Raw genomic sequence first — 27,565 nt, forward strand, 5'->3', positions numbered from 1 at the left:
ACATTGAATTTATTTAAACAAATATCTGAAATTGGTGACTTGAGGGCTGGATCAAGCTCAGGATCTTAAAACCTGTAAGAAATATGAATACGAAGTGCATTTGAGGTGGAGCCTAGGCATTTGGGATTCTGCTGTTTAGAGGCAGATGTTCCATTTATCCAATGTTACATATTAAATCATGTCAAATCTTAGTGGCCTAAAAATAAAATCATTTTATTCTTTTTCATGATCTCTTTTGGTCTGGAATTCAGGAAGGGCTTGACTGGGAGGTTCTGGCTCAGGGTCTCTCACATACCTGCAGTCAGATGGGGGCCGGAGCAGCAGGGAGCTGCCTGGGCCTCTCATTGTTCTTTGTTCTCACGGGTCTCAGGGCCTTTCTGTGTGGTCATTCCTGTGGGCTAGTTTGGGCTTCCCCATAGTATGACAGGCTCCGTGCAGTCAGACAGCTCACAAGGCAGCTTACAAGAGGGGCCTAAGACATCCAGGCAAAGCCATATTGCCTTTTTTGACCGACTTGAAGTCATAGCATCACTTCCATCATAGTGTAAGCCCACCCAGATTCAAGGGGAGGAAACATGGCTCCCACCTCTCCATGGGAGGAATTTCAAAGTCGCATTGTAAGCAGAACCATGTGGGTTGGGAGAAATTGTTGCAGCCAGCTTTGGGAACTCCACCTTGGCACAGATGGGGAAGTGGCATGAAGAGATGAACTCCCGAACAGTGATTATAGATGGAGGAGAGTGGGGAGCATCGCCTGAGGTTTGATGGACAACCCGAGTTCCTGGACAAGAGGCAGGAGAGGAGGCAGCAGATGTCTGGGGAGAGGTGGGCTGGGATGGAGGAGGAAAACCAGGTGTTCTGGGCACGAAACCAGGCTTGCTGTGGATACTCGAAGGCAGATACGAACGAGTGGGAACAGGAAAGAGGTGGGTTTGGGCAGCACCATGTAACTCTTGTGATTTTAGTTTGCCCCACCAGTTTGAACCCCCACCCCCCCACCCCCATTTTCCCTCTTGTATTTTTAAACTAAATTTTACTGGGAGGAATTTTAAATGATCTTCATCTTTTTTTATTGTCCCCATGTTTTACTTTGGCATGGCATGTATTTTTATTCATTTATTTTTGCATAGGTAATATGTGCACAAATAATTAAAAAGAGAACAATGGATGTAGACAGTGAAAATTGAGCCTGCATCTCATCCCATTCCCCAGAGTCCACCACTGTTACTGGATTCACGGGTTCTCTACTGGAAATGTTCTTTACCATTGTTGTCTCTTTGCCAACAGTAGGCAGCAGCAGGGCTGATTCGCTGCTCCTGCCCTTTGCCTTCTGGTTTTGGCTCCCAGGGCATGGAGGCCCTTCCATAACCACCAGCACCTCTCCAGACTGATTCCACCCACCTACCTGAGAAGGCAGAGCCTGCAGATTGGCTAACCTCAGTGCTGGATTCTGTTCAAGACTTTGCTGAACCTGTAATTTTAAGTGACGCCTTTAAGTCAAGTCAGATTCATTCCACCTTGATTCCTCTTCTTTGCTTTTTGTGGGTTCTGAGTGTTCTTTTACCCCCAGCATCATGATTCTGAAATTTTTGTTCTATCCTTTCCCTGTACCTTTCCCTAACATAGATGTGTGTGTGTGTGTGTGTGTGTGTGTGTGTGTGCACACGCAGGGGAACCCGGGGTTTTTGCATATTGGTATCACAGAATCACACAATCTTACGCCTGAAAAGGGGCTTTAAGAATTGTCTGTTTCACCTCCATTTTCCTTCCTTCCCTTTCGTCCCTCCCTCCCTTACTTCCTTCTTCCTACAAATTCAGTCTCAGTGAGGAAATTAAAAGATTGTGTGAGGTACCCCACCCTACCCAAAGCAAAACCAAATCAGAAACAAGTCGGATACACTTCCTGGGATGGATGGTGACTGAAACCCCCCAATTCCTTGGAGCAGGAGATGGGAAGTACCCAATCCAGTCTGGGCAGGAATGCACAAACCCAAACATCCCAGATAGTTGGAGGGTGGGGACCTTGGCGCCGTGCCCAGGCCTGGTGCTGACTTCTCCTTAGCTGGCCTTCAAAGAGACAGGTTGCCACTGAGCTCTGCACCCAAACGCGGCTTGTAGAGACCAAAGGCTGCGTCTCTGCAGTGCTCAGCATCGATCCATGGCATTTAAAGCTATTTTTTTTTCTCTCTTACTGTCCACAGAATTCATTACTTTGCAAGGAGTCTGGCAGCAGTGGCTGCAGTGGCGAAACTCTCCACTCAGGTCCCAACGTTTCTTTCTTCTGGAATTTTGCCTTACCAAGTAAATAAAATGCCCTTACATAAACACCCGTGGGGATTTAAAGCTTTTTCAAAGCCCCTTTTATATCTGTTGCTTTACTTGTTCCTCACTGACACCCTTTGTCTTTCTGGAGCTGGCTGACAGTTCTATAAAATGGATTTTATAGCAGCCCCTTTGCCCCTAAAAGGTCCCTCCATGCACAGGGGCCCTGCCCTTGTATAGTCAGGTATGGTGAGTTAATCCTGTCAGACAAGGACAACTCTGAGTTAATGAGGACAATCTCTTTTCTGCCCCTAGAGCACAGATTTCCTTTAATGTCCTTCCTAAGTTTGGAGAGACAGAAATATATGAGTGAAGAAGGATTGGTGGGCAGGATTAAAAATTAATCCTTCAGTGTCAGCGTGCCCATTTGGTGCCTGCCAAGTTTGCTTTCTTTGTTGCCTCTGGATTGCACATAGAGAGCTTCTCCTTCTGTGCGCTGTGCAGTTAGCTATTCAGCAGTGATCTTGAAAGTGGTTTTTGAGATGCTGTTTAAATCCCGGAGGAAATGTCACCATCCGATGACAGGCTACTGCTGAGAGATGCTGGCATCCCCCTCCCCTCCACCATACACGTGTGTGCACGTGCACATGCACACACACACACACACACACACACACACACAGATCCAGATCTCATCTGGCCCTTTCCAGAAGGCAACTGATAACTCCCATTATCAGCAGTGGATGGGTTGGGAGGCCTTTGGGGATGGTCAGCGTTTTCCGGTTTTGATTACCACATAAGTATTTTAAATGTGCAGCTCTAGCAAAGCAATAACCTTCATAACTACATCATCAGAGTCCTCATTAATGAGATTATTTTCTATTGCGGACTTCTTGGTTGTCTGTCCTCTTAGTAAACTTTTTATTGTCTTCCTAAGCCTTTCATTGATTAAGTTGCTTAAGCTTAGAGTCCTTTGACTGCTTTCCAGGAACAGGCTCTGCCCTCGGTAAACTCTGCTATGCCTTGACCTTTGTGGCGAGTGAAGCCCACTTGGGAGCTGCGGGGTCTGTAGGTGATGGAGACTTTGAGGATCGAATGCCAGGTGCTTTAACTTGGCCCTGAATTAACTGTCTTGGCATCTTTCTCCAATTGATCAATGAGTTATCATAGCCTTTGGAGGTACCTCCCGTCTGCTGTGCAAGTATTGTTCTCTGCTCCTTCTGTGCTGCTGAGAGCTGGCTGACTGAGATGATTTCTAACTGCATGTTACAGGGCAGTCTCAAAAGTTGGATGGGCCCAGGGAATAGATTCTGTGTCCAAAGAAGACCTCATCAACTTCCCCCAAACCTACCCCTCCTCTATGCCTGTTCACTCACCCATACCCACCCAGTCCCCAAGCCAGGACCTGGGGGTCATCCTGGGCGGCTCCCTGTCCTACACCCTCGCTCCCCATGTGCTCTTGGCTGCATTTTCTTAGCATCACTTCTGTCAGACCTTGTCCCCTGACCTTGTCCCCAGCGAGCTGCTCTAGTTCAGCCCCTCAGCAGCTCTCATCTGGATCCTTGCAGGAATCTTCTGTCTGAGCCTCTTCACCATCACTCCTGCCAGAACCATCTTCGCAAGTTGCAATTCAGAATCACACTCCCTTCCTTTCATCCCTCAGCAGTTCTCCATTGCCCATGGGCTGAAGCCTGTAATCTAGCCTGGCACCTGAGCCCCACCCTCACCTGGCTCCTTTCTGCTGCTTCATCTTTGTCTTCTTTCCCTCATCCATGCGCCTGTGTACCAGTATGTCTGACCCAACGATGTCAAACTGCTGCAGTTCTCCGGACCCTGCATCCTCTCAGGCTACTCTCTGCATGAGGTCCTGCATCACTGCCCTCCTCCTCTCCACCAGCAGAAAGAAATACCCACTCCTCCTCATTAACACCTGGCACGAGGAACTTTTTCTGGAAGCTTTTCCAGATTCCCCATGGTTAGAAGGGACCCCTTGCTTTGTGTCCTCCATGCATCCCTCATGGCACCAGCAACACTCTGCAGCCTCCATTTACACATCTGTCTCTTCCTTCTAGACTGTGAGGGTCTGGGTCTTGTGGTTCGTCAGCCTGGCACAGTGCCTGGCAAAGAAGAGGTTCCACAAATATCTGTGGAATGAATGAGAAAGGAGTGTGAAGTCAGAGATAGTGGGTTCTGGTGCTGGCTCTGCATCTCACTGTGATGTTTAATTTCTCCGAGCCTCAATTTGCTCATCTGTGAAATGGGTACAGTATACTTCCCCCACAAGATGGCTGCGAAGTTAAAATAAGACAATGGGGAAAATGCTACTATAGTGCTGATTTGGCTAGTGCCTGGGTTTTTTCTGGTGATAACCAAGGAGCAAGCCTCAATTTCATTACCACCTTGTACCTTTTGTCTCCTGCCAAAGAAGGTTTCCTCATATCACCCCTAATTAGGAGAGTGTGCCTGGGGAGCATCTCACAGCATCTGGGCTGGGTTTGCCACCAGGGGACAGAGGCTTTGAACCCCTGTGGCTTTGTCAAACCGTATAGCAAATATTCAAGTCGAAATCCTGAAGTCTCTGTTCCTTGGCGGTTTCTCTGAGGCCTGGGGTGGCGTGGCCCACTCTCGCTCTCAGTTGGGATTTGGAAACAGCCCTGTGCTGCGTCTCATGTCCTTGGCCCTGTGTATGTCAGCGGCAGCCTGCATGCTAATGCTAAACTTCTGCTTTCTCGGGATTCCTCCAGCCATCTGTCCTTCAGGCGCCTTCTCTGTCCCCTGGAAGGATGCTTTTCATCAGGGCTTGTGGTATCTGTTGATGATGAGCAAAGGCATCCAATTGAAAGAAGCGAGAGAATAGATGTATTAGAGTAAGAGGAGGGGATCAACACTGAATTGAAAGTTTAATAACTCGGAAAAAAGGACTTTTTAAGGAAAGCGACTAAACAGCTTAAAGATAAAAGTAGATGAGGTCACACCTGTTCATCCAGCTCAAAAAGAGGACAGCTGATTAACCGTTTGACACTTCATGCACCTGCAAGGCTCACCTGGTCAGTTAGTCCTTATCTGATTTTGCCACCATTTTCTCTCCCATCCCCTTCCCCATTTCACATCAATCACCTCTACCACCACACACCCTTGGCCACCCCCTTCTCCACTCACACAACCTCTGATTCATCTGCACCAGAATGTTCCCCTCTCTATGACTCCTTTTGGGGTGGTAGGCAGGGGGAAGGTGGTCTGAGAAATCTCTTATGACCTTTTCCTCTAATTACAAAAGCAACCCATGCAGAATACAGAATACCTAAGAAACACGGAGTGCAAAGAAAAAACAGTCACATATCCCCTTATTACTCTGAGTATAATGGAAAACTGGACTAGTCTTTGTCCCCAGTTCCTGGGAAGTAACCTCTAAATCTTTGGAATTTCCTGTGTTAGGGCTCTGTGGACCACCCGTGATGTTAACGGATGACAAGGGGGGGGTTGACCACAACTGCAGCCTTAGGGTAGGGGGCTGGTCCCATCATGGGACCAACCGTGTGATCAGGGACTAGGGCTCTGAGCCATGTTGTGTTAGCCTGACCTCTCTGACCTCTGGGAGGGGAGGGGTGGCTGGAGATGGGGTTCACCGTTGATTCAGTCAGTCAACCCCGTTTAAACTTGGGGCACTCGAATCTCGAGTGAGATTCCATGTTTGCACTGATAAGATAATAATTGCTGTACTGGGGCCATGATGCCTTTTGACGTCACAGAAGCTTGCCTTTGAGACTCTCCCTGATCTTGCCCAATGCTGCTCTTCTTTTGACTTCTTGTTTGTATCCTTTTTCTATTATAAAACTATAATTGTAAGGACAGCACTTTCAGTGAGTTCTGTGAGTCATTCTAGCAAATTACTGAACCAGCGGGGTGGTGGGAACCCCCAAATTTGTAGCCAGCTAGTCAGAAGAGTGGGGTCCTGGACCCCCAAATTTGTGACTGGTGCCTAAAGGAAAATCGTATAGAGACTTGCCTTTATCCTGTGGAGTCTGGTCAGAGTTGGAATTGAATTGATTGAATTACTGCAGTCTTTGCAGTTGGTTTCAGAAGCTTTCAGAACTTGATAGATGTTTTTATAATCTTTATACACCCTTTGACATTTTCTCATATCTTAGTTTCATACTTGTTATGAAAAAAGGTGTGTGCGTGTTTGTGGGTGTTTTTCTTTACAAAAATGCTTTCAACCCCTTTTATAACCCCCCTTTTTTTTAAATATGATAAGGTGCTTTCAAGATTTTTAGGTGTTCATACATATTTTTCTTTGTGATTTTTAATGGCTGTGTAATATTTCATCATGTGGGCAAGTACTGTAATTTACTTGATTGGTTCACTGTTAGGGGGCCCCTCTCTGCTTTTGTGAACTCCCCCCTCCACCCCCCATGATATTTCTGCTCATTCTTCTGGCTCCCTTTGGAGGGCTCCCACCCTCTCTCCCCAGCACAGCTCCAGGCATTCTCTGACTCTGTCCAGGTCTCCACTCCTCATCCTCACCTCGCTGAGCCTGTCTCCCCAGGTCTTGTCTCTGGGTCCTGCAGAATTGCCTCTGCTGTCTCCAGGGTTCTGTTTTATGCATCTGTGAGACTTAACTTGCTCGCCAGCCCCTTAGTAAAAGTGGACTGGAGCCTTGTTCACAGTCAGTGCTCAGAGCATGTTTCTTGAATTGAATGGAAAAAATCTGCAGATGATAATAAAGTGCCAGGGACCGCACCGCCCAAAATGAAAGTCAAGCAGGGAGAGAAGGGATGGCCTTGGATTGTTGTTACAAGTAACAGCCTCTCAGCTGGTTGGGAAACCTTGGGAGCAGTGGCAGTGTGCTCAGCTGTTTATTTTTAGTTGAGTGTAGACTAAACTAAAGTTCATGCTTTATGTGTGTGCTAGATATGTTTCAGAGTGCCTCCCCACCCACATTGGGGCAGGTGGAATGTCACCCACGGACCCTGCTGCCCTAAGTGGTTGTATGCCATGTAATGTAATACAGATTCCCCTTTGTATGGTTCAAGTCTGTCTGGACTTGAGTGGGGTGAAATGCATGTCATATATGGCCCTGAAATCTGTAACATTGGGGAGTCCAGCCAATGAGATTGCTATCTAGGGAATTTGCACCAAGAGCCATATTGGGGAGTTGCTGGGGAGTTGCTGGTGAGTGTGGTAGCATCAGTTAGGCATATGTAAGTTGAATTTTTGGAGTGCAGAAACTGTGGCCAAAGGAAGCTCATCCCTGAAGAGTGCAGGGGAGCTGTTCCGAGGAGGGTGGCTTGGGTCATGAGCCTTTTCCAGTTCTGGTCCTTCCATTGCTTAGCAGGGCTATGATTCATACCCTTGGGTTGCTCTGAAATTCCACTGTGTGTCTTTTCATTCTAGACCCCGCCCCCCACTCTTGAGCTATTGAATGGGTCTCTGCTTCTTGTGATCATCCACGCTAACCTCCAGGACGATGACTCCTCCCATATAAGTGGAGACAGTGCTGGTAGGGGAGGATGGCCAGCTCCATTCCCAGACCAGCTGCCTCCATTACTGTCCCATGCAGTTGGCCCCAGATCCTAGAGCTACCTGACCTTTTCCCATAGGAACTGGCTTGGAATCTATGGAACCAAATGTGAGCATTCAGCGTTTTTCCTCATCTTGGAGCTGGTTACCTGCTTGACTCGTTGGCTCCTTCACTCATTCATCCAGTAACATTTACCTAAGCATCTAAGTGCCAAGCACTGAGCAAATAACAGTTGCTCATAGTCCGGTGATTCTGTCACTGAGTGTGTCGCAGCACTGCCTTCATAAGACCACAGGAACTTCACAGAGAAAGCTCTGGCTGGTGGGGGCTTCCGTGGAGGTGGGAGAAGAGACACATTTGTGTTCTGTATGATGAGTGCTTTCTGAGAGGGAAAGCTGAGGGACTGGCAGCTGGAGTAGGAAACTGCTCTGAGGCTCTTCTGAAGACCACCTGTTTCCAAACCCATGGATTCTGTGGCTGCTAGGTGGTCCCGTTTCCTAGCTTTTACCTCCATGGCCTGGGTGTTGGGAGAGAATAGGGTTTACATTATGTCAAGGGACACGACTGATTAACTTCTCATGGGCTTCCTGAAACCTTGCTGGCTACCCCTTCCTCTCCACGTCTTGTTCCTGATGCCACCTAAGAAGCGCCGACATGTTCCTCTCCACTGCTCAGCTTGGGAGATGTCCCCGGTGAGCTGCTGCTGTGCTGATGGTGCCTGAAGAAGCATTTTTCAGGCAGCACCTGGGCTTGTCATCTTCTTGGGCCATGACGGCATTGAAAGGGCCCCAGGTGGACCCAGGAGGAAGAACGGGAAGGAGCGAGGCGTGACGGGAGCTGAGGGGTCCTCGGCTCATCAGGAGTCTAGTCCTTCTGCAGGAAGAAACTGACTTGAAATTCAGCTCACTCCCCCCCTACCAGACTAAGAATCCGGAGAAACTGGGGTATCTGAGGCCCAGAAATAAAACCTAAAATAATACCAGGATTAGCCCTCATGAAATGTATCGTGTGAGAAGGAACAAAGTGTTTGCTGATTCTGAGTGATGGTCTTTTTACTGGAACTCGCTCCATGCTGTGGTTCACTAAGTCCCTAGACTTAGCAAAGGGAGCTGTGTCACAAGGCTGCCCCCTTAAAAAAAAACAAAAACAAAAACAAAAACAACAGCCTAACAGTCCATTTCGGTTATCTTTGAAACTGGGTGGAAAGAAACAGTGGTCAGTAGATCTAGTGTAATTACAGGGAGAGCATTTACAGGCAAGTCATCTGATCCCATTTTCTTATGTGTTCTCCTCTGGAAAATAGGAGGTAAATACTGGTACTTGTGTTCAATTATAATCATTTTCTTTTGGGTTTTGCTGCCTTGAATCCAGGCAGAGCTGGGAAAAGGCTCTATTACTGTGGCCCTGGGCATGGCTTGGCCAGGGTACAGGGCTCCACCTTGCTGCCTTTCCTTCCAGATGCTGCTTCCTTGCATCTTTGGATGGGGGAGGGTTAGGCGTATGAGGTGGTGGGTAGAACGTGAGAGGAGAAACAGGAAGAAGCACTGGGGTGGTGTGGACTTTTGGGCTGGTCCTAGTGCCAAGTTTGTGGGACGAAAGAGCCATGGACATCCTGGAAGTGACAGGACATCCCGGAAGTGATTTAAATGGAGAGATTTAAATGGATGTAAATGGATTTAAAAGAGATTTAAATGATTTAAATGGAGAGAGAAGCTGGAGGATTGTATAAATTCAGGTGAGGAAAGGACGAAGGTAGGAGGTATGTGAAAAGAGAAGGGCTTGTTGGTTATAGCAAACAAAAATTAGACAGAACCTAAATTTCCATCAATATGGGAATAAAAACATGGAGTAATCATACAATGGAATACTATGCAGCTGTATAAAAGGAAAGGACTAGAACTATATACAGTCTCAAAAACATTGAGGTAGAAAGCCAAGGAACATAATTGTACATATAGAATGGTAATATTTATGGAAAAATGCTGAACAATATTTTCAGTGGTTACATACATATTTGTATGTAAAAAGTATTTTTAGAAAAGGTTTGCAGTGATACATCCCTAAGGCATAGCAGTATCAATCACTGGGAAGAGAGGAATCAAGATTGCGGGAGGGGGATTGTTGACAGAAAAGATTGAAAGTTTGTAATCTAATTTAAGAATTAAAAGAAATTCTAATTGAAGTAAATATTATAAATAGTATGATGTTTAGAGCTTTTCTAATGCCCTGATTTGCCATCAGAGTTTAGCAGTCCTCTGAGAAGACAGTTTCAAGATTTAGTAATGAGTAAATTAGGCAACAGCTCAGAAATAGTGACCCAGTCCAGGGCGTCAATAGCTAAATGTCTTGATCTAGAACAATCGGGCAGCCTAGCGATTGATTCAGCAGCATAGCTGTCAGAGGGATCAAAGTCGGTGTGGAGTGAATCATTGGGTTTCAAGTCCTCTTCTGTGGTTCTGTAGCTGGTAGTCATACCGTCTTAGGTTTGGTATCAATAATTTAACACTTATTAATCATCATTTTTAGACTAGCTCTATTTTAGGTGCCACGGAGTGTAAAAAAAGAAAGAAAGAATGGTATTTTTGCCCTTGAGCTTCAAACCAGGCCAGGCCCTCCTCTCCTCTCACTTGATTGTTAATTTGGGCTCCCGGCTTCCAGTCTTGCCCTCTGCTCGGTCCTCCACCTGCCACCAGTGATGATTCAAAAACAGATTTCATCTGTCTCCTTCCTTAGCTCTGCCAGCCCCTTTCTCAAGTTTGCGTTTCCCAGATAAGGTGTTTGACTCAGTTAGTGGGCCGTTTGGTGCCCTTAACCACTTGGCACTGGTTTATCCTCCTGCCATGGGCCAAAACGGACCGGAACAAATTTGTTGGTAATCCTGGAACACACTGCAATGTTTTCACGTGGCACTTCCCCCCCACCTTATCCTTCAAGACCCAATTCACATGTCACCACTTCTGTGAAGCCTTTTTCCACTTAATTTCTCCTTCCTTGCACTTTGCACCTCACTGCTATTATATCCTATTGTAAATAGTAATCAGTTATATGTATTTCCTTTTGAAATTGACAGCATAGGATTAAGCTCTGTCTTATTCGTCACTCCTTCACAATGTTTGTCCTGTTAGCCTTTATATAATGGGTCCTCAAAAAATGTTGGTGGAAAGGTTAGTTTATTTTCCATTTATCTTTGCCGTGTAACAGATTATCCCCAAACATAGAAGCTTAAAACAGCCCTTTTGTCATGCTCATGGAATATATGGGTCAGGAATTTGGACAGGGCACAGCAGGGATGGTTTCTTTTGGCCCCTCAATGTCTGGGGCCTCAGCTGGGAGGACCCCAAGACTTGGAGCTGACTCACAGCTGGGGGTGGAATCATCTGAAAGCTTGTTCGCTCACACAGCTGGCAGTGTTCCTGGGAGCTCTGCTGGAGCTATGGACTGGAGCACCCACCTCTCCCTGTGCCCTGGGCTCCCTCATGGCATGGCAGCCCCAAGACAGTCCAGTTCTTACTTGGCAGCTCAGGGCACCAGCAAGCAAAGTGGAAGCTGCATCATTTTTAAGACCTGGCCTTGGAAGTCATGTGAAGTCATGTAGTATCACAAGCCTGCCCATATTCAAAGGGAGAGGAATTAAATTCCACCTCTCAATAGGGGTATGGCACATTCATGTCATAGAAGAGCATGTGGGACAGGAGATATTGTGGCTGTCACGTTTGGAAAATACAGCATGTGGGAGGAATTAGTTACGCAGCTAGAGCTACTATAACTTACAACTGCAGCAGTTGGTGGCTTTACATTTATTATGCACTTCTTATGTGCCAGGTGCTAAGTGTTTTAAATGCAGTAACTTGTTTAGTCCTTCAACAGCTCTACAAAGTTTATGCCACTTTACAGATGAGGAAACTGAGGCACAGAGTGGCTGAGTAATCAGCCGAAGGTCTCATAGCTACTCCCTGTGCTGTGGGAGTTTAGGGAGGGGGAGGATTCCAGAATTACCTCCATTCTTCATGTTTGCTGCTGGGTTGTGGCACTGCATACATCAGGGGGCAGTCAATGGCTGTTTGAAGAGACGTTTTTGATTGAACAACCCAGAAGCAGGCCCTCGTGCCTGTGGGCTTGCGAAGCTGAGCCGAGCTGTCCTGCCTTGCCCTGTGCCGTCTGGACTTTAGTTGGGTTGGAGGGCTGGGATAGTAACTTCGCTGAGGATCTCTCTGCTAAGGAGGTGTTTTTCCTAAAGCGGATGTCTCTACCCTGATTCCTTTTACTCACCCTCTCCTTCCCTTAGGCTCTGCATCTGTAAAGTAAAAGCACTAAACAGCATATATCTCACAGAGTTGTTGTGAGGGTTAAAATTCGTTAATACATGAAAGCACTTGGAACACAGTCAGAGCCTGGCAAGTGCTGGCCGTTGTTTTTTTTAAGGGCCCCACTCTGTGTCTGCCTGTCCCCTGACTGGAAAGGGGTCAGGGTAACTTAGTGCACACCACTTATTGTCCTCCCGTGGCTGAGTGCTAGAAAGTGGGACTCCCCAGGCACTGTCATTTGAAGTGGCCTTCCTGATTGCTCTCTCCCAGGAGCCTTAAGTTTTGTGAAGTTGGTTGCTCGGTCTCCACCCTTCAGAGCACTGTAGCAGCAACCACCCACACCTCACTGGGTCCTGAGTTGTACACATTCATCGTCATAGTCTTCAGGACCCAACGGGCAAGAAGATCCAACCAAGGTTCATCATTACTTATCACTCATGTTCACTGAGCACATTTGCAAGGAGCCACAGACTAAGAAAACTATTAGTCATGTTCTGTGTCATGGAGAAAGTTACTTAACCACAAAGACCATTCTCACCTGTAATGATGCTGACCTCATTTGGTTGTTGTGAGAATTAAATGAGAAGATGTAGGTAGAACAGTTTTAGAACAGTGCCTGGTGCACAGAGTGCTAATCATTATGATCATTTATCTTTTCATTTAAAAGCAACACATACTAGTTTATTTTTAAAATGGGAAAATAGAGAATAGGAAGAGAAAGGACTAAAATCACCCATATTCTCAGTGATTCAGTCCTTTATTGTTTGGTCATTTTTGTAGCCACTGGTTTTTTTTTTTTTTAAACATATGTATGTGTATATATATAGTTTACTGCATATGCAGTTTTGCATTTTAAAACAAAAGTTGAACTTGAATGTTATTTTTAATGCTCTTGTACTTACAAAGATTTTTCCTGTTTTTAGACTGATACCTCACATGGATAGAAAAGAGATGAAATTTTAAAATATTCATGCAGAATTCCTAACAACTGGTTAGTGAATGAGTGTTGATGATTGTTCAGGCCACACCTGGAAGGGGAGCTGTGGGATGAGGAGGGTGGAGCCTTTTGACACGTTGACATGCTCAGTCATGCATCCTGAACTCCTAAATTGAATCCTGTGCCTGGAGTTTTGGGTCCTGGGGCCCAGGCATGCTCCCAAAAATGCATGAGAAACTGGTTTTCATAGTCATAGTGATGCCTCCCTGCTCACTAACTCCTGAATCATCTTGCCCCTAGCCAGGTTCCTCTAGGACTAGAACACAAAGGAAATAGTGGCAGCATCCTTGGACAAGCAATATCTTGGAAAACTCAAGTGATATCTTTTGTTTGTTGGTATAACATACTAGGGACTGTCAGAACTAAATCTGCGAGGAGATAGCCTTGTCCACTGAACATTTATTGTCTGAAGCAGTGATTCTTAATCTTTCTTTGAATTTTGAATCCCTTTGAGAATCTTTTGAAACTTACAGACCCTTTTCCCCCCAAAAATGCACACATATGCAGGTGACAATTTTGCATTCAATCTTAGGATCCCTGGGTGTTCTATATTTGTTACCTGTTGGTGCAAAACAAGTTACCCCGAAACTTAGCAACTTACAATAGTTATTTCACACAGTTCTGTGCATAGGAATTCAGGAGTGTCTTAACTGGATATTTCTGGCTCAGGGTCTCCCAGGAGGTTGCAGAGGTCAAAGTCACCGGATTTGGAGGCTAGAGGGTCTGCTTCCAAGGTGGCTCAGGTGGACCTTCACCAGGAGGCTGCTTGGGTGTCCTCACAATGTGGCATTTGGCTTTCCTCAGAGTGTGTGATCCAAGAGAGTCAGGCAGAAACCCCAGTGTCTTTTTATGACCTGTCCTTGGAAGCCACACTCCATCATTTCTGCATTTCCTGTTGGTCACACAGGTCTACCCCGTTCAGTGTTGGAGGGGCCACGTGGAGCATGGATGCCAAGAGGTGGGGATTGTTTTGGGTTCTGGTTACCATAGAGGGTCCATGGTTTAAGGCTAAGAACCTGTAATGTCAAGATTTATATTACAAAGAGATATTTATAATGTTCATTCCTTCAATAAATATTTATTCTCCTCCCACTACAAATCAGACGTTGTATTAAGTGCTAGATTCAGAATCGAATAAGACGCAGCCACCGCCCTTATCTTTTGTGGAATATAAAGTATGTAAATAAGTAATTGCACTATAGTGAGAGAATTATAGGCAAAACCCTCTGAACCAAGTGGGAGAACAGAGGAGGGAAATACTCCCCTTTCTTTGGGTATAAGGGATTTGAGGGGTCTTCAAAGAAGTGGTATTTAAAGTGGGACATAGTTTATCATAATCTCATAGGGGAAGGGAAAGGATTGAAACACATTTTTGGTTTTGTGTCATGATGATGAATTTTTATGGATGGGAAGAAAGCAAGGTGGATGAAGAAACTACAGATTATTAGGGAGATGGCCAAGGGGCAGCATGAGGGAACACAGAAGGCTGAAGCTGCTTATCAGCTGATTAAAAAATCCCAAATCACTGAGACTTTCAGAATCAGAACATCTGAAGTGTGGCTCCGGAATCTGTATTTCAGACAGATTCCTCATGTGATTCTTCTGCTTGGTAAAGTTTGAGGTCCACTAGTGTAAGAGTCAGGCGAGGGAGTGGTTCAAATCTGTGCGCTCTTCCCAAAGTGGTGCCAAGGGAAACGGATTGAAGGGATGGTAACAGAAGCCAAAGGAACAGTTCTCACCTGCAAATAAATTTGTTTAAGCCTTGAACAAAACTGAGAGGCTTCTTTTCCACAACTTGACTTTTCAGAACCTCAAGTGTACTGATTTGTTTGTGAATCTCCGAAAGTAGTTTAGAAACACTCTAGCAGGTGAAGGCAGTGGTTGTGGGGTGTAGAGAGCTTAGAGGAGAAAAACCAAGAGAGAGTTTGGTTTAGGGAGGGACAGTGGACTTGAAACTAGGACAGGTGAGTCCCTGAAGGAGTGAAGGAGAAGAAGGTGGGTCGGCACTGGTGGAATCCTCAGCGTTTCCCGTGGCTGGCACTGAGCTCAGACCCTCTTTCTGGCATGGCCTCAGCGCCTTGAGGAGAGAGTAGAGGCTGGTGTCCGTCCACGTGGTGGAAACATGGCGGGAAGAGTGCGTAGGAACGCGCTAGGGAAATCATCTTTGAAATGAACAAAGTTCTGGCTACCAGGACAGTCTTTGTATTTTTGTTTATAATAGCAAAAAAAAAAAAAAAAGGGAACGAGAGAGAGGCCAACATGAATGCCAAACATTAGGGGCGCTGGTTTCACAAATGATGGGACTGTGTAGCAGGAGTGGGCCAACTCCAGCCAGCCACCTGTTTTTGTATGACCAGCATGAGCGAAGAGTGTTTTTTACCTTTGTAAATGGTCGGGGGAAAAAACTGATGTTGAGACATGAAAATTATATGAAATTGACATTTTAATGTATATTAAATTTGTGTATATTTTTATTTATGTATTGTCCATGGCTCTTTTACACTTAAAGGGCAGGTAGGGTTGAGTAGTGGTGATGTAAACTGTATGGTCTGCAAAGCCTAAAATATTTATTATTTTGCCTTTTGCAGAAAAAGTTTACCAAGCTTGCTAAATAGTAAAAGATTCTGTGTATAATCTAATAACATGAAATGATGTTCAAGATATATTAATGAAAAAAATTGTTATGAAACTGTATGCATAGTAAAATCCTATTTCTGCCAATTAAACTAAAAAGATATATATGCCTAGAAAAAAGAGACTTGAGAGATAATAAAATTTAAACAGTTGTTATCTCTGGATGTTGCGATTGTGATTGGTATTTATTTTGTTTTGCCTTTCTGAAGTCTATAAATTTTATACAGCAAAGAAGCATTGTTTTTAGTTTTGATTTTTTTTTTTCCTAGTTGTAAAACTAGTACATACTTATTGAAGAGGATTGGGAGCGAGAGTAAAATATAAAGAAAAAAAAAATGACCTGTAGTCCCATCACCCAATATTTCTTTTTAGTCCTTTTTCAGGAATATATACGGGTATGTCATATTATATGCAGTTATATAAAACTTGAAATCTCTTCTTTTTAAATTACAGAAGTGATATTTGCTTATTTCAAAGTAATTCAAAAATTGCAAGCAGGTCTTAAAGTAAAAGAAGTTATTAATAAAAAAACAAAAAACCACTTTGTCCCTGCAAAGGAGGCATCTTCTGTTCTTGGCTGTGAAGGAAGATGGAGGGTCCAGGGGCTCAGGGGAAGCCTTGGTCAGTCAAGGTTGGGGGCCTGATTGGAGGTAGCGGTGACTTGGAGAAAGAGCTGTTTGCAGCAGTGGCTGTGCCAGGAGAATGCAATGAGAAGTGTCGGGCGTGGAAGGGGAATTAAACAGCTGAGAAGGAAAAAAAGGTAAATTTTATTTCTATGGTAAGGTCCACTTCCTAAGAGCAGCAGTATTTTCAGTGGTCAGAGGCCCTCTGGGGGAGAGAAGAAAATTAAGGAGATATTTAATAATCAGGTATCAGCTAAGTGTGGGATTGGGTGTGTGGTTCAAGTACAATGTGGCATTTATTTATTTGTTGGAGCTGTTTATAACCCTCTTCAAGCTTGGGTGAGTTTTTTGAACCTGGTTCCCTGGCTCCTTCGGACCACTTAACACTGTTTACCTTTCCAGAGGGGTAATGTTTATTATCAGCTGATCAAGTGCTTCTGGGAGGTCTGTAAATAGAAAGCACTCTTGTTAAGTTCATTATTGCATCACAATAGCCAGTATCTGATGGGTCTCAGCTGCTTTCTTTTGCCCATCAGAAGACTAGGGGAGAATGAAACTTCCTTGAACCAAATGAATGCCTTCTTTGCAGAAGGGAGGGCTTAAAGCTGTTGAGAGGCTTAAGGTAGGATATGTTTAATTGGGGTACCTGGCTGGCACCATGTAGATCCCTTAAAGCATTTCTTGACCCTAGTACACGTTAGAATCACCTGGGGAGGTTTTAAAACTCTTAATGCCCAGGCTGCACCCCAGACCAATTACATTGGGGTGGGGGCCAGGCACTGTTAATTTTAAAGTTTCCCGGGTGATTCCATTGTGTGTTCAAGGTTGAGAAGTAGTTCCTTAAGGAAGATGCTGGCTGCCCCTGTTTTCCCTCCAGCCAGGAGGTAGGGAGTGGTTGTTGCTGTTCTAGTCTGGAGCACTGAAATGCAGAGGAGACTTAAATCTATACATTTCATTAAATTGTTTTCAAATTGTTATGCTTTTCAGAAGTTCTGCAAACATTGGATTCCATTGTCACTATGTATATATATATATTTATTTAAAATTGTCATAAAAAGAGTACACATAATCAAAATGTTACACCCCAAATTTTAACATACTGGAAATTACTAATTCATTGTCTTCTCACTGCTTATAAATAAAATGAATGTTATCAACCACCAGAATATAAAATAAATTCACGTGCCACTATGATCTCCTAACTCCTCTTCCCCTCAACTCCCCACCCCTATTTTTTCAGTTTCCTGCTTCTCCTCTGGGTTAGTCTCTATTTCTGGGACTTGATTTTGCTGAAGCCAGAATGGAGTTTTGTTTTGTTTAGGAGAAAAGGTTCTGCATAATGAGAGTTTGTAAACCATAAGGCTTCCCTTATAGAGGCCCTTTTGAGATTTGTCAGTCTTGCAGATTAGATCAGTGTGCTTCTAGGCACATCACCACCAGGGCAGGGCTTAGACCTGTGTCTAACTAGCATGTGTGTTGTCCTGACTGCTTACCTCCAGACTGGTTTACACTGGGGCAGCAGCGATTCCCCTTTTTGGGCATAGGGGGAGTTTTCAGGGGGATGGGATGTAGCTGTGAGTGGAGATGACTGACACAGAGATGTTGTCATCATCAAGATGCCCTTGAAATGTCCTTGAGTGGTCCTTGGCCAAATCCTCACCTCTGTGGATACAAAGCCATAGAATGCTCCAATCAGAAGAGGTTTTAGCTAGCAGCTCTCCAGCACTAGGGCCTTTCCAAATGTTATCTTATTCAAGTCTTTCAGTGACTATGAGGCATGCATTATTATCTCCACCTTACAGGTAAGAAAACTAAGGCTCAGAGAGATTAAATAACTTGTCCAGGGTCCACGGCCAATGAGTGACCAAGACAGAATTTGAAGGCATACCAGTCTGCTCCAAAGCCTGTGCTCTTAACTACTAGAGTACACTTCCTTCTTAGAAATCGTTTTACAGACGGGGAGATCAAGGTCCAGAGAGGGAAAACAACTCCAAGACGACCCTGCCAGTGCCGTTTACTGGCAAAGCTGCGGCTGGAGCTCACCTGCCAGGCCCAACAGCTGCTAAGGAGGGCAGAGGCGTGTTTCCCTGTCCTTTCTGGGTGGCTGAGGCACGATAGGTGTGCTGGTATGGAATAAATTAGTCACCATATCTCACCGTATGTAAATCCCACCTCGCCCACCCTCCCCTACCATCAGTATGCAAGGGGCTTCATAGGCAGGAGGAAGCCACCACTGGAGACCGTATCCCAGTTATGTGGCAGTGGCCGAGTCAGGGCTGTGACCCCAGGGGCAGACTGACATCCTTGGTCCAGGTTTGCTCTATACTGTCTGTTTCCACTCCTTTATCAGTTGTGGGAATCTGGGCAGCAGGGATCTGTTTCAACCCTGGACATTCATATTTATGTGTGCTCAGCTTAAAACGGCAGCAGCCTGCAGGAGCTCAGCTTTACCTCCATTTATGGGGATGAGGAACCAAGGAATGCTTCTCGGGATGGTGTGGGGAGTGGCTACATTTGAAAATGAAGGGTGCAGTATCAAAAAAAGGGCACCAAGCCTCTCTCCCTCCTGCCCACTGAACAAGGGAGGAGTGTTTAATTTCTGCTAGATAGGGAGGCGGTTTCTTTTATTTGTTTTCACATGAATTTGTGCCAAGGATTCAACATTTCCTGTTCCTTTTGCTAAGAAGTTGATAAACAGCATTAATATGTAGATATAAATCTGTCACATAAATGACAAGCAGAGGGACTAAATGATTTTCCCAAGTGTCAGCCGTTGACTAAGTAACAAAAACTCGTCCTTGCAGTATCACGTTCCCATATATGTAAATTAGGGACAGAGCTTTACCACAGAGTGTTTTAATTAATATTTATAAATCACAGAACACCTCTGAAAGGGCCAGTATGCTATTTATATTATCATCATGTCACACAAATAATAAGCTCTTTGAAGACCACCGTCCCCTTTGCACTTGGGTTGGAAAAGTAAACGAGCATGCTTTGTGTCTCTGTCCCCATAGGTGTGGTGTCTGCACAACGGCAGGTTTCCGTCCAGGAAGGACCGCTGTACCGCACGGAGGGTTCCAACATCACCATCTGGTGCAACGTGAGTGGCTACCAGGGACCCTCGGAGCAGAACTTCCAGTGGTCCATTTACTTGCCCTCCGCCCCCAAGCGTGAGGTGCAGATCGTCAGCACCATGGACTCTTCCTTCCCTTACGCCATCTACACCCAGCGCGTCCACAGCGGCAAGATCTACGTGGAGAGAATCCAGGGCAGCTTGGCCTTGCTGCACATCACGGATCTCCAGGCTCGCGATGCAGGGGAGTACGAATGCTACACGCCCAACACCGATGGGCCGTATTTTGGGAGTTACAGCGCCAAGATGAACCTAGTTGGTAAGGAGAGGCTGCTCTCATGCGGCCAGTGCCTGCCTTTATATGCAATTTTGTTTTAAACTGTGCGTTTGCCTTTAAATATAAACAAACATTACAAAAACTTCTCTGAAGGTTTTAGAGGTCAACAGGGCAGCATAGAGTTAAAAAAAATAATAATTACATGTTAACTTGTAAATAAAAGGAAGCTTAGAAAAGGATCTAATACAGATGTTAAGGGTTCAGAGAAGGTCAGCCCTCCGGTTGGTGAAAGGGGATATGAAAGTATGAGGCAAGAACATTTGTGGTAGATGATTTGAATCAGTGACGAGAAAGGTGAAGTGTAGGACATTGGCTGGAAGGGAGATGAAGGGCAGGGATGGGGCACTGCCGAATCAGGAAGCAGGAGTGGTCATAGGCCCTTGCTCAACTTTGAGTGCACTTCTAGGTCTTCTGGCTCTCTGAGAAAGGAATTCTGAACCAACTATTCCCCTTGGCCGTGTTGCTCCCTTAAAGAAGGCGAGTGTGCAAGGAAAATGCGGTGGGGAACTTTGGGTGCAGATGGCACTGACCACAGTGCTCCACAGATGAAGGTGACAGTGGTGAAAACATGGAGGCTGTTTATTTTTCTGCCTACATGTTAAGCAGGGGGTCTTGGCGGTTCTTTTATTAACACAAGTACTGCCCTTTGTTTACTTTTTTTTTTTTAAATCTTCATTTTATTGAGATATATTCACATGCCATGCAGTCATACAAAACAAATCGTACATTCGATTGTTCACAGTACCATTACATAGTTGTAGATTCATCACCTAAATCAATCCCTGACACCTTCATTAGCACACACACAAAAATAACATGGTTAATAATTAAAGTGAAAAAGAGCAATTTAAGTAAAAAAGAACACTGGGTGCCTTTGTCTGTTTGTTTGATGTGTCCTTCCCCTATTTTTCTACTCATCCATCCATAAACTAGACAAAGGGGAGTGTGGTCCTTATGGCTTTCCCAATCCCATTGTCACCCCTCATAAGCTACATTTTTATACAATTGTCTTCGAGATTCATGGGTTCTGGGTTGTAGTTTGATAGTTTCAGGTATCCACCACCAGCTACCCCAATTCGTGAGAACCTAAAAAGGGTTGTCTAAGTTGTGCGTAAAAGTGCCCACCAGAGTGACCTCTCGGCTCCTTTTGGAATCTCTCTGCCACTGAAGCTTATTTCATTTCCTTTCACATCCCCCTTTTGGTCAAGATGATGTTCTCCGTCCCACGATGCCAGGTCTACATTCCTCCTCAGGAGTCATATTCCACGTTGCCAGGGGATTCACTCCCCTGGGTGTCTGATCCCACGTAGGGGGGAGGGCAGTGATTTCACCTTTCAAGTTGGCTTAGGTAGAGAGAGAGGGCCACATCTGAGCAACAAAGAGGCATTCAGGAGGAGGCTCTTAGGCACAATTATAGGGAGGCCTAGCCTCTCCTTTGCAGCAACCGTCTTCCCAAGGGTAAATCCTGTGGTAGACAGCTCAACCCATCAAACCACCAGTCCCCTATGTCTGTGGTCATGTTAGCAACCATCGAAGTGGGGTAGGCCAATACCCCTGCATTCTCCACAGGCTCCTCAAGGGGGCTCTACATATTTTTTCCTTGTTTTTTTTTTTAACTTTTTTTTTTTAAATCAACTGTATGAAAAATAAAAAAATAAAAAAAATAATTAAAAAAAAAAAACATACAATAAAAGAACATTTCAAAGAGACCATAACAAGGGAGTAAGAAAAAGACAACTAACCTAAGATAACTACTTTACTTCCAACATGTTCCTACTCTACCCCAAGACAGTTAGCTAATATAGTGACATTTCTGTGAATTTGTTCCTACTATACCCATCAGAAATTAACAGACCACAGTCATTCCTGGGTATTCCCAGAACATTAAATTTACCCACGATAGCTTATCTGTTCTTGGATTATTGTTCCCCCTTCCTTAATTGCTCTGTATCGCTAGTTCCCCTACATTCTACATTATAAACCATTTGTTTTACATTTTTCAAAGTTCACATTAGTGGTAGCATATAATATTTCTCTTTTTGTGCCTGGCTTATTTCACTCAGCATTATGTCTTCAAGGTTCATCCATGTTGTCATATGTTTCATGAGATCGTTCCTTCTTACTGCTGTGTAGTATTCCATCGTGTGTATATACCACATTTTATTTATCCACTCATCTGTTGAAGGACATTTGGGTTGTTTCCATCTCTTGGCAATTGTGAATAATGCTGCTATGAACATTGGCGTGCAAATATCTGTTCGTGTGACTGCTTTCTGATCTTCCGGGTATATACCGAGAAGTGTAATCGCTGGATTGAAGGGTAACTCTATATCTAGTTTTCTAAGGAACTGCCAGACTGACTTCCAGAGTGACTGAACCATTATACAGTCCCACCAACAATGAATAAGAGTTCCAATTTCTCCACATCCCCTCCAGCATTTGTAGTTTCCTGTTTGTTTAATGGCAGCCATTCTAATCGGTGTGAGATGGTATCTCATTGTGGTCTTAATTTGCATCTCTCTAATAGCTAGTGAAGCTGAACATTTTTTCATGTGTTTCTTGGCCATTTGTATTTCCTCTTCAGAGAACTGTCTTTTCATATCTTTTGCCCATTTTATAATTGGGCTGTCTGTACTGTTGTCATTGAGTTGTAGGATTTCTTTATATATGCAAGATATCAGTCTTTTGTCAGATACATGGTTTCCAAAAATTTTTTCCCATTGAGTTGGCTGCCTCTTTACCTTTTTTGAGAAATTCCTTTGAGGTGCAGAAACTTCTAAGCTTAAGGAGTTCCCATTTATCTATTTTTTCTTTTGTTGCTTGTGCTTTGGGTGTAAAGTCTAGGAAGTGTCCGCCTAATACAAGGTCTTGAAGATGTTTTCCTACATTATCTTCTAGGAGTTTTATGGTACTTTCTTTTATATTGAGATCTTTGGTCCATTTTGAGTTAATTTTTGTGTAGGGTGTGAGGTAGGGGTCTTCTTTCATTCTTTTGGATATGGATATCCAACTCTCCCAGCCCAATTTGTTGAAAAGACCATTATGACCCAGTTCAGTGACTTTGGGGGCCTTACCAGAGATCAGTCGGCCATAGATCTGGGGGTCTATCTCCGAATTCTCAACCTGATTCCATTGATCTATATGTCTATCTTTGTGCCAGTACCATGCTGTTTTGACAACTGTGGCTTTATAATAAGCTTCAAAGTCAAGGAGTGTAAGTCCTCCCACTTGGTTTTTCTTTTTTAGAGTGTCTTTAGCAATTCGAGGCATCTTCCCTTTCCAAATAAATTTGATAGCTAGCTTTTCCAAGTCTGCAAAGTAGGTTGTTGGAATTTTGATTGGGATTGCATTGAATCTGTAGATGAGTTTGGGTAGAATTGACATCTTAATGACATTTAGCCTTCCTATCCATGAACATGGAATATTTTTCCATCTTTTAAGGTCCCCTTCTATTTCTTTTAGTAGAGTTATGTAGTTTTCTTTGTATAGGTCTTTTATATCTTTGGTTAAGTTTATTCCTAGGTACTTGATTTTTTTAGTTGCTATTGAAAATGGTATCTTTTTCTTGAGTGTCTCTTCAGTTTGTTCATTTCTAGCATATAGAAACATTACTGACTTATGTGCATTAATCTTGTATCCCGCTACTTTGCTAAATTTGTTTATTAGCTCTAGTAGCTAAATCGTCGATTTCTCAGGGTTTTCCAGATATAAGATCATATCATCCAATTTGGATGTCTTTTATTTCTTTGTCTTGCCGGATTGCCCTGGCTAGCACTTCTAGCACAATGTTGAATAACAGTGGTGATAGCGGGCATCCTTGTCTTGTTCCTGATCTTAGAGGGAAGGCTTTCAGTCTCTCACCATTGAGTACTATGCTGGCTGTGGGTTTTTTCATATATGCTCTTTATCATATTGAGGAAGTTTCCTTCAATTCCTACCTTTTGAAGTGTTTTTATCAAAAACGGATGTTGGATTTTGTCAAATGCTTTTTCAGCATCTATTGAGATGATCATTTGATTTTTCCCTGTCGAATTGTTAATGTGTTGTAATACATTGATTGATTTTCTTACGTTGAACCATCCTTGCATGCCTGGAATGAACCGCACTTGGTCATGGTGTATGATTTTTTTAATGTGTCTTTGGATTCGATTTGCAAGTATTTTGTTGAGGATTTCTGCATCTATATTCATTAGGGAGATTGGCGGTAGTTTTCCTTTCTTGTAGCATTTTTTGCCTGGTTTTGGTTTTAGATTGATGTTACCTTCATAAAATGAGTTATGTAGTGTTCCATTTTCTTCAATGTTTTGAAAGAGTTTAAGTAAGATTGGTACAGTTCTTTTTGGAAAGTTTGGTAGAATTCTCGTGTGAAGCCATCTGGCCCTGGGCATTTATTTGTGGGAAGATTTTTGATGACTGATTGGATCTCTTTGCTTGTGATGGGTTGGTTGAGGTCTTCTATTTCTTCTCTGGTCAGTCTAGGTTGTTCATATGTTTCCAGGAAATTGTCCATTTCCTCTACATTATCCAGTTTGTTGCCATACAGTTGTTCATAGTATCCTCTTATAATTTTTAAAATTTCTTCGGGATCTACAGTTGTCACCTTTTTCATTCATTATTTTGTTTATATGGGTCTTCTCTCTTTTTGATTTTGTCGGCCTAGCTAGGGGCTTGTCAATCTTGTTGATCTTCTCAAAGAACCAACTTTTGGTGATATTTATCCTCTCTGTTGTTTTTTTGTCCTCTATGTCATTTATTTCTACTTTAATCCTTGTTATTTCTTTTCTTCTACTTGGTTTAGGATTGGTTTGCTGTTCATTTTCTAGCTTCTTCAGTTGATCCATTAGTTCTTTGATTTTGGCTCTTTCTTCCTTTTTAATATATGCGTTTAGTGCTATAAATTTCCCCCTTAGCACTGCTTTTGCTGCATCCCATAGGTTTTGGTATGTTGTGTTCTCATTTTCATTCGTCTCTATATATTTAGCAATTTCTCTTGCTATTTCTTCTTTAACCCACTGATTGTTTAGGAGTGTGTTGTTTAACCTCCAGGTTTTTGTGAATTTTCTAAGTCTCTGATGGTTATTGACTTCTAATTGTATTCCATTGTGGTCAGAGAATGTGCTTTGAATAATTTCAATTTTTTTAAATTTATTGAGGCTTGTTTTATGTCCCAACATATGATCTATTCTGGAGGAAGTTCCATGAGCACTAGAGAAGAATGTGTATCCTGGTGATTTGGGATGTAATGTTCTATATATGTCTGTTAAATCTAATTCATTTATCAGATTGTTTAGGTTTTCAGTTTCCTTATTGGTCTTCTGTCTGGTTGATCTGTCTATAGGAGAGAGTGATGTGTTGAAGTCTCCCACAATTATTGTGGAAACATCAATTGCTTCCTTTAGTTTTGCCAGCGTTTCTCTCATGTATTTTGTGGCACCTTGATTGGGTGCATAAACATATATGATTGTTATTTCTTCTTGTTGAATTGCCCCTTTTATTAGTATGTAGTGGCCTTCTTTGTCTCTCAAAACATCCTTGTGTTTAAAGTCTGTTTTATCTGAGATTAATATTGCTGCACCTGCTTTCTTTTGGCTGTAGCTTGCATGAAATATTTTTTTCCATCCTTTCACTTTCAATTTCTTTGTGTCCCTGTGTCTAAGATGAGTCTCTTGTATGCAACATATTGACGGTTCATTTTCTTTAATCCATTCTGAGAATCTATATCTTTTAATTGGGGAGTTTAATCCATTTACATTCAACGTTATAACCATGAAGGCATTTCTTGAATCAGCCATCTTATCCTTTGGTTTATGTTTTTCATATATATTTTTCCCCTCTCTCTATTAATATCCTTTAATGTACCCATACCGAATCTCTTTAGTACTGAACCTTTCTCCAAGTCTCTCTCTCCTTTCTTTGTTTCTCTGTCTGTAGGGCTTCCTTTAGTATCTCCAGTAGGGCAGGTCTCTTGTTAGCAAATTCTCTCAGCATTTGTTTGTCTGTGAAAAATTTAAGCTCTCCCTCAAATTTGAAGGAGAGCTTTGCTGGATAAAATATTCTTGGTTGGAAATTTTTCTCACTCAGAATTTTAAATATATCGTGCCATTGCCTTCTCGCCTCCGTGGTGGCTGCTGAGTAGTCACTCCTTAGTCTTATGCTGTTTCCTTTGTATGTGGTGAATTGCTTTTCTCTTGCTGCTTTCAGAACTTGCTCCTTCTCTTCCGTGTTCACAGTGTGATCAGAATATGTCTCAGAGTGGGTTTATTTGGATTTATTCTATTTGGAGTTCGCTGGGCATTTCTGATTTGTCTATTCATAGTGTTTAGAAGATTTGGGAAGTTTTCCCCAACAATTTCTTTGAATACTCTTCCTAGACCTTTACCCTTTTCTTCCCCTTCTGGAACACCAATGAGTCTTATATTTGGACGTTTTATATTATCTGTCATATTCCTGAGGTCCGTTTCGATTTTTTCAATTTTTTTCTGCATTCTTTCTTTTGTGCTTTCATTTTCCATTGTGTCATCTTCCAGGTCACTGATTCATTGTTCAACTTCCTCTAGTCTTGTCCTATGAGTATCCAGAATCTTTTTAATTTGGTCAACAGTTTCTTTAATTTCCATAAGATCATCTATTTTTTTATTTAGTCTTGTAATGTCTTCTTTATGCTCTTCTGCGGTCTTCTTGATATCCTTTGTATCCCGTACTGTGGTCTCATTGTTCATCTTTAGTTCTTTGAGAAGCTGCTCTAGGTGCTGTGTCTCTTCTGATCTTTTGATTTGGGTGCTTGGGCTTGGGTTATCCATATCGTCTGTTTTTTTCATATGCTTTATAATTTTCTGTTGTTTTTGGCCTCTTGGCATTTGCTGAACTTGATAGGGTTCTTTTAGGGTTTGTAGACCAATTGAAGTCCTTATCTCTAATTTATCAGATCTACAGCTTCGTGGAGTACACTTTCTCTAACTAACCAGCAGGTGGCGTCCACAAGCCACCTGTTCTCCACAAGGCAGTTCTCCCCTGCTTTGTCTTTGTGGTGAGTGGGGGAGTGAGTCTTGTGGGGTCCAATTGGTGTACCAAGCTTGCGTGTGTAGTTGGTGTTGCCCGCCCTGTATATGGGGCTTGTGTCTGGGCAGTCAGGGAGGAGGGGTGACTCTAACAATCAAATCCCCCTGGTGTTCCTGGTGTTTTAAATCTGCTGCAATAGTCTAATCTTTCAGTTCAGTCCTGCCACAGTTTGTCTCTGCCACTGACCCACAAGTCCTTGGTATTGGCGTATGGCTCCTGAGACTTGGGAGTGGGGCCCTCTTCCAGGCCGTGCATCCCCTGGTCCTCTGTTGAGGGATGACTGTGCTATGTCACAGGTGAGTGCCGTCCCCCCAGGGCGGTTCTAGGCTGCTGGGCTGTGTAGGGAGGTTCCCAGTCTGCTGAAATGATGGCTGAATGGGGCTTTGTTAATTCACACTGCTTCACCTTCCCGACTCTGGGACAACCAGCTGAGGGTGCAGGGAAGGCTAATGTCCACGTCCAGTTTTGTGGTGTGTGCCTGTTATTTGAAGCACTTTCGTCACACTGGGTTGTCTGGGGCAGCTCTGGGCTATGGGGCTGGCGATGGGCAGGAGTGTTTCCTATCCACCAGGATGATGACTGTGAGTGGACACCCCCCTTTTCTTGGGAAGTTGTGGTGTTTAGTGAATTTTCTCAGCCACTGGATTATTGCCTTTTGTCTCAGAGCTCTCTTAGTTCTGCTCTTGTCTTGACCTGCCGAAATTGCAAGTCTTTGAGGCTTTCTGTATTGGGCTTCTTAGAGTAATTGTTTT

The 27,565-nt window shown here is 43.6% G+C and overlaps 1 protein-coding gene across 3 annotated transcripts in view; it reads left to right on the forward strand.

The window, feature by feature from the left end:
• Positions 1-27,565, forward strand: part of IGSF3 (immunoglobulin superfamily member 3) — a 109,454-nt gene that overhangs the window by 37,747 nt on the left and 44,142 nt on the right. For all 3 annotated transcript variants that reach the window (XM_037826278.1, XM_037826280.1, XM_037826279.1), the window contains exon 3: positions 19,359-19,736. In XM_037826278.1, coding sequence (XP_037682206.1) covers positions 19,359-19,736 — 378 coding nt within the window. The remainder of the gene's footprint in view (positions 1-19,358; positions 19,737-27,565) is intronic.

The sequence above is a fragment of the Choloepus didactylus genome, chromosome 2 (genome assembly GCF_015220235.1).
Source record: "Choloepus didactylus isolate mChoDid1 chromosome 2, mChoDid1.pri, whole genome shotgun sequence".
Taxonomy (NCBI): Eukaryota; Metazoa; Chordata; class Mammalia; order Pilosa; family Megalonychidae; genus Choloepus; species Choloepus didactylus.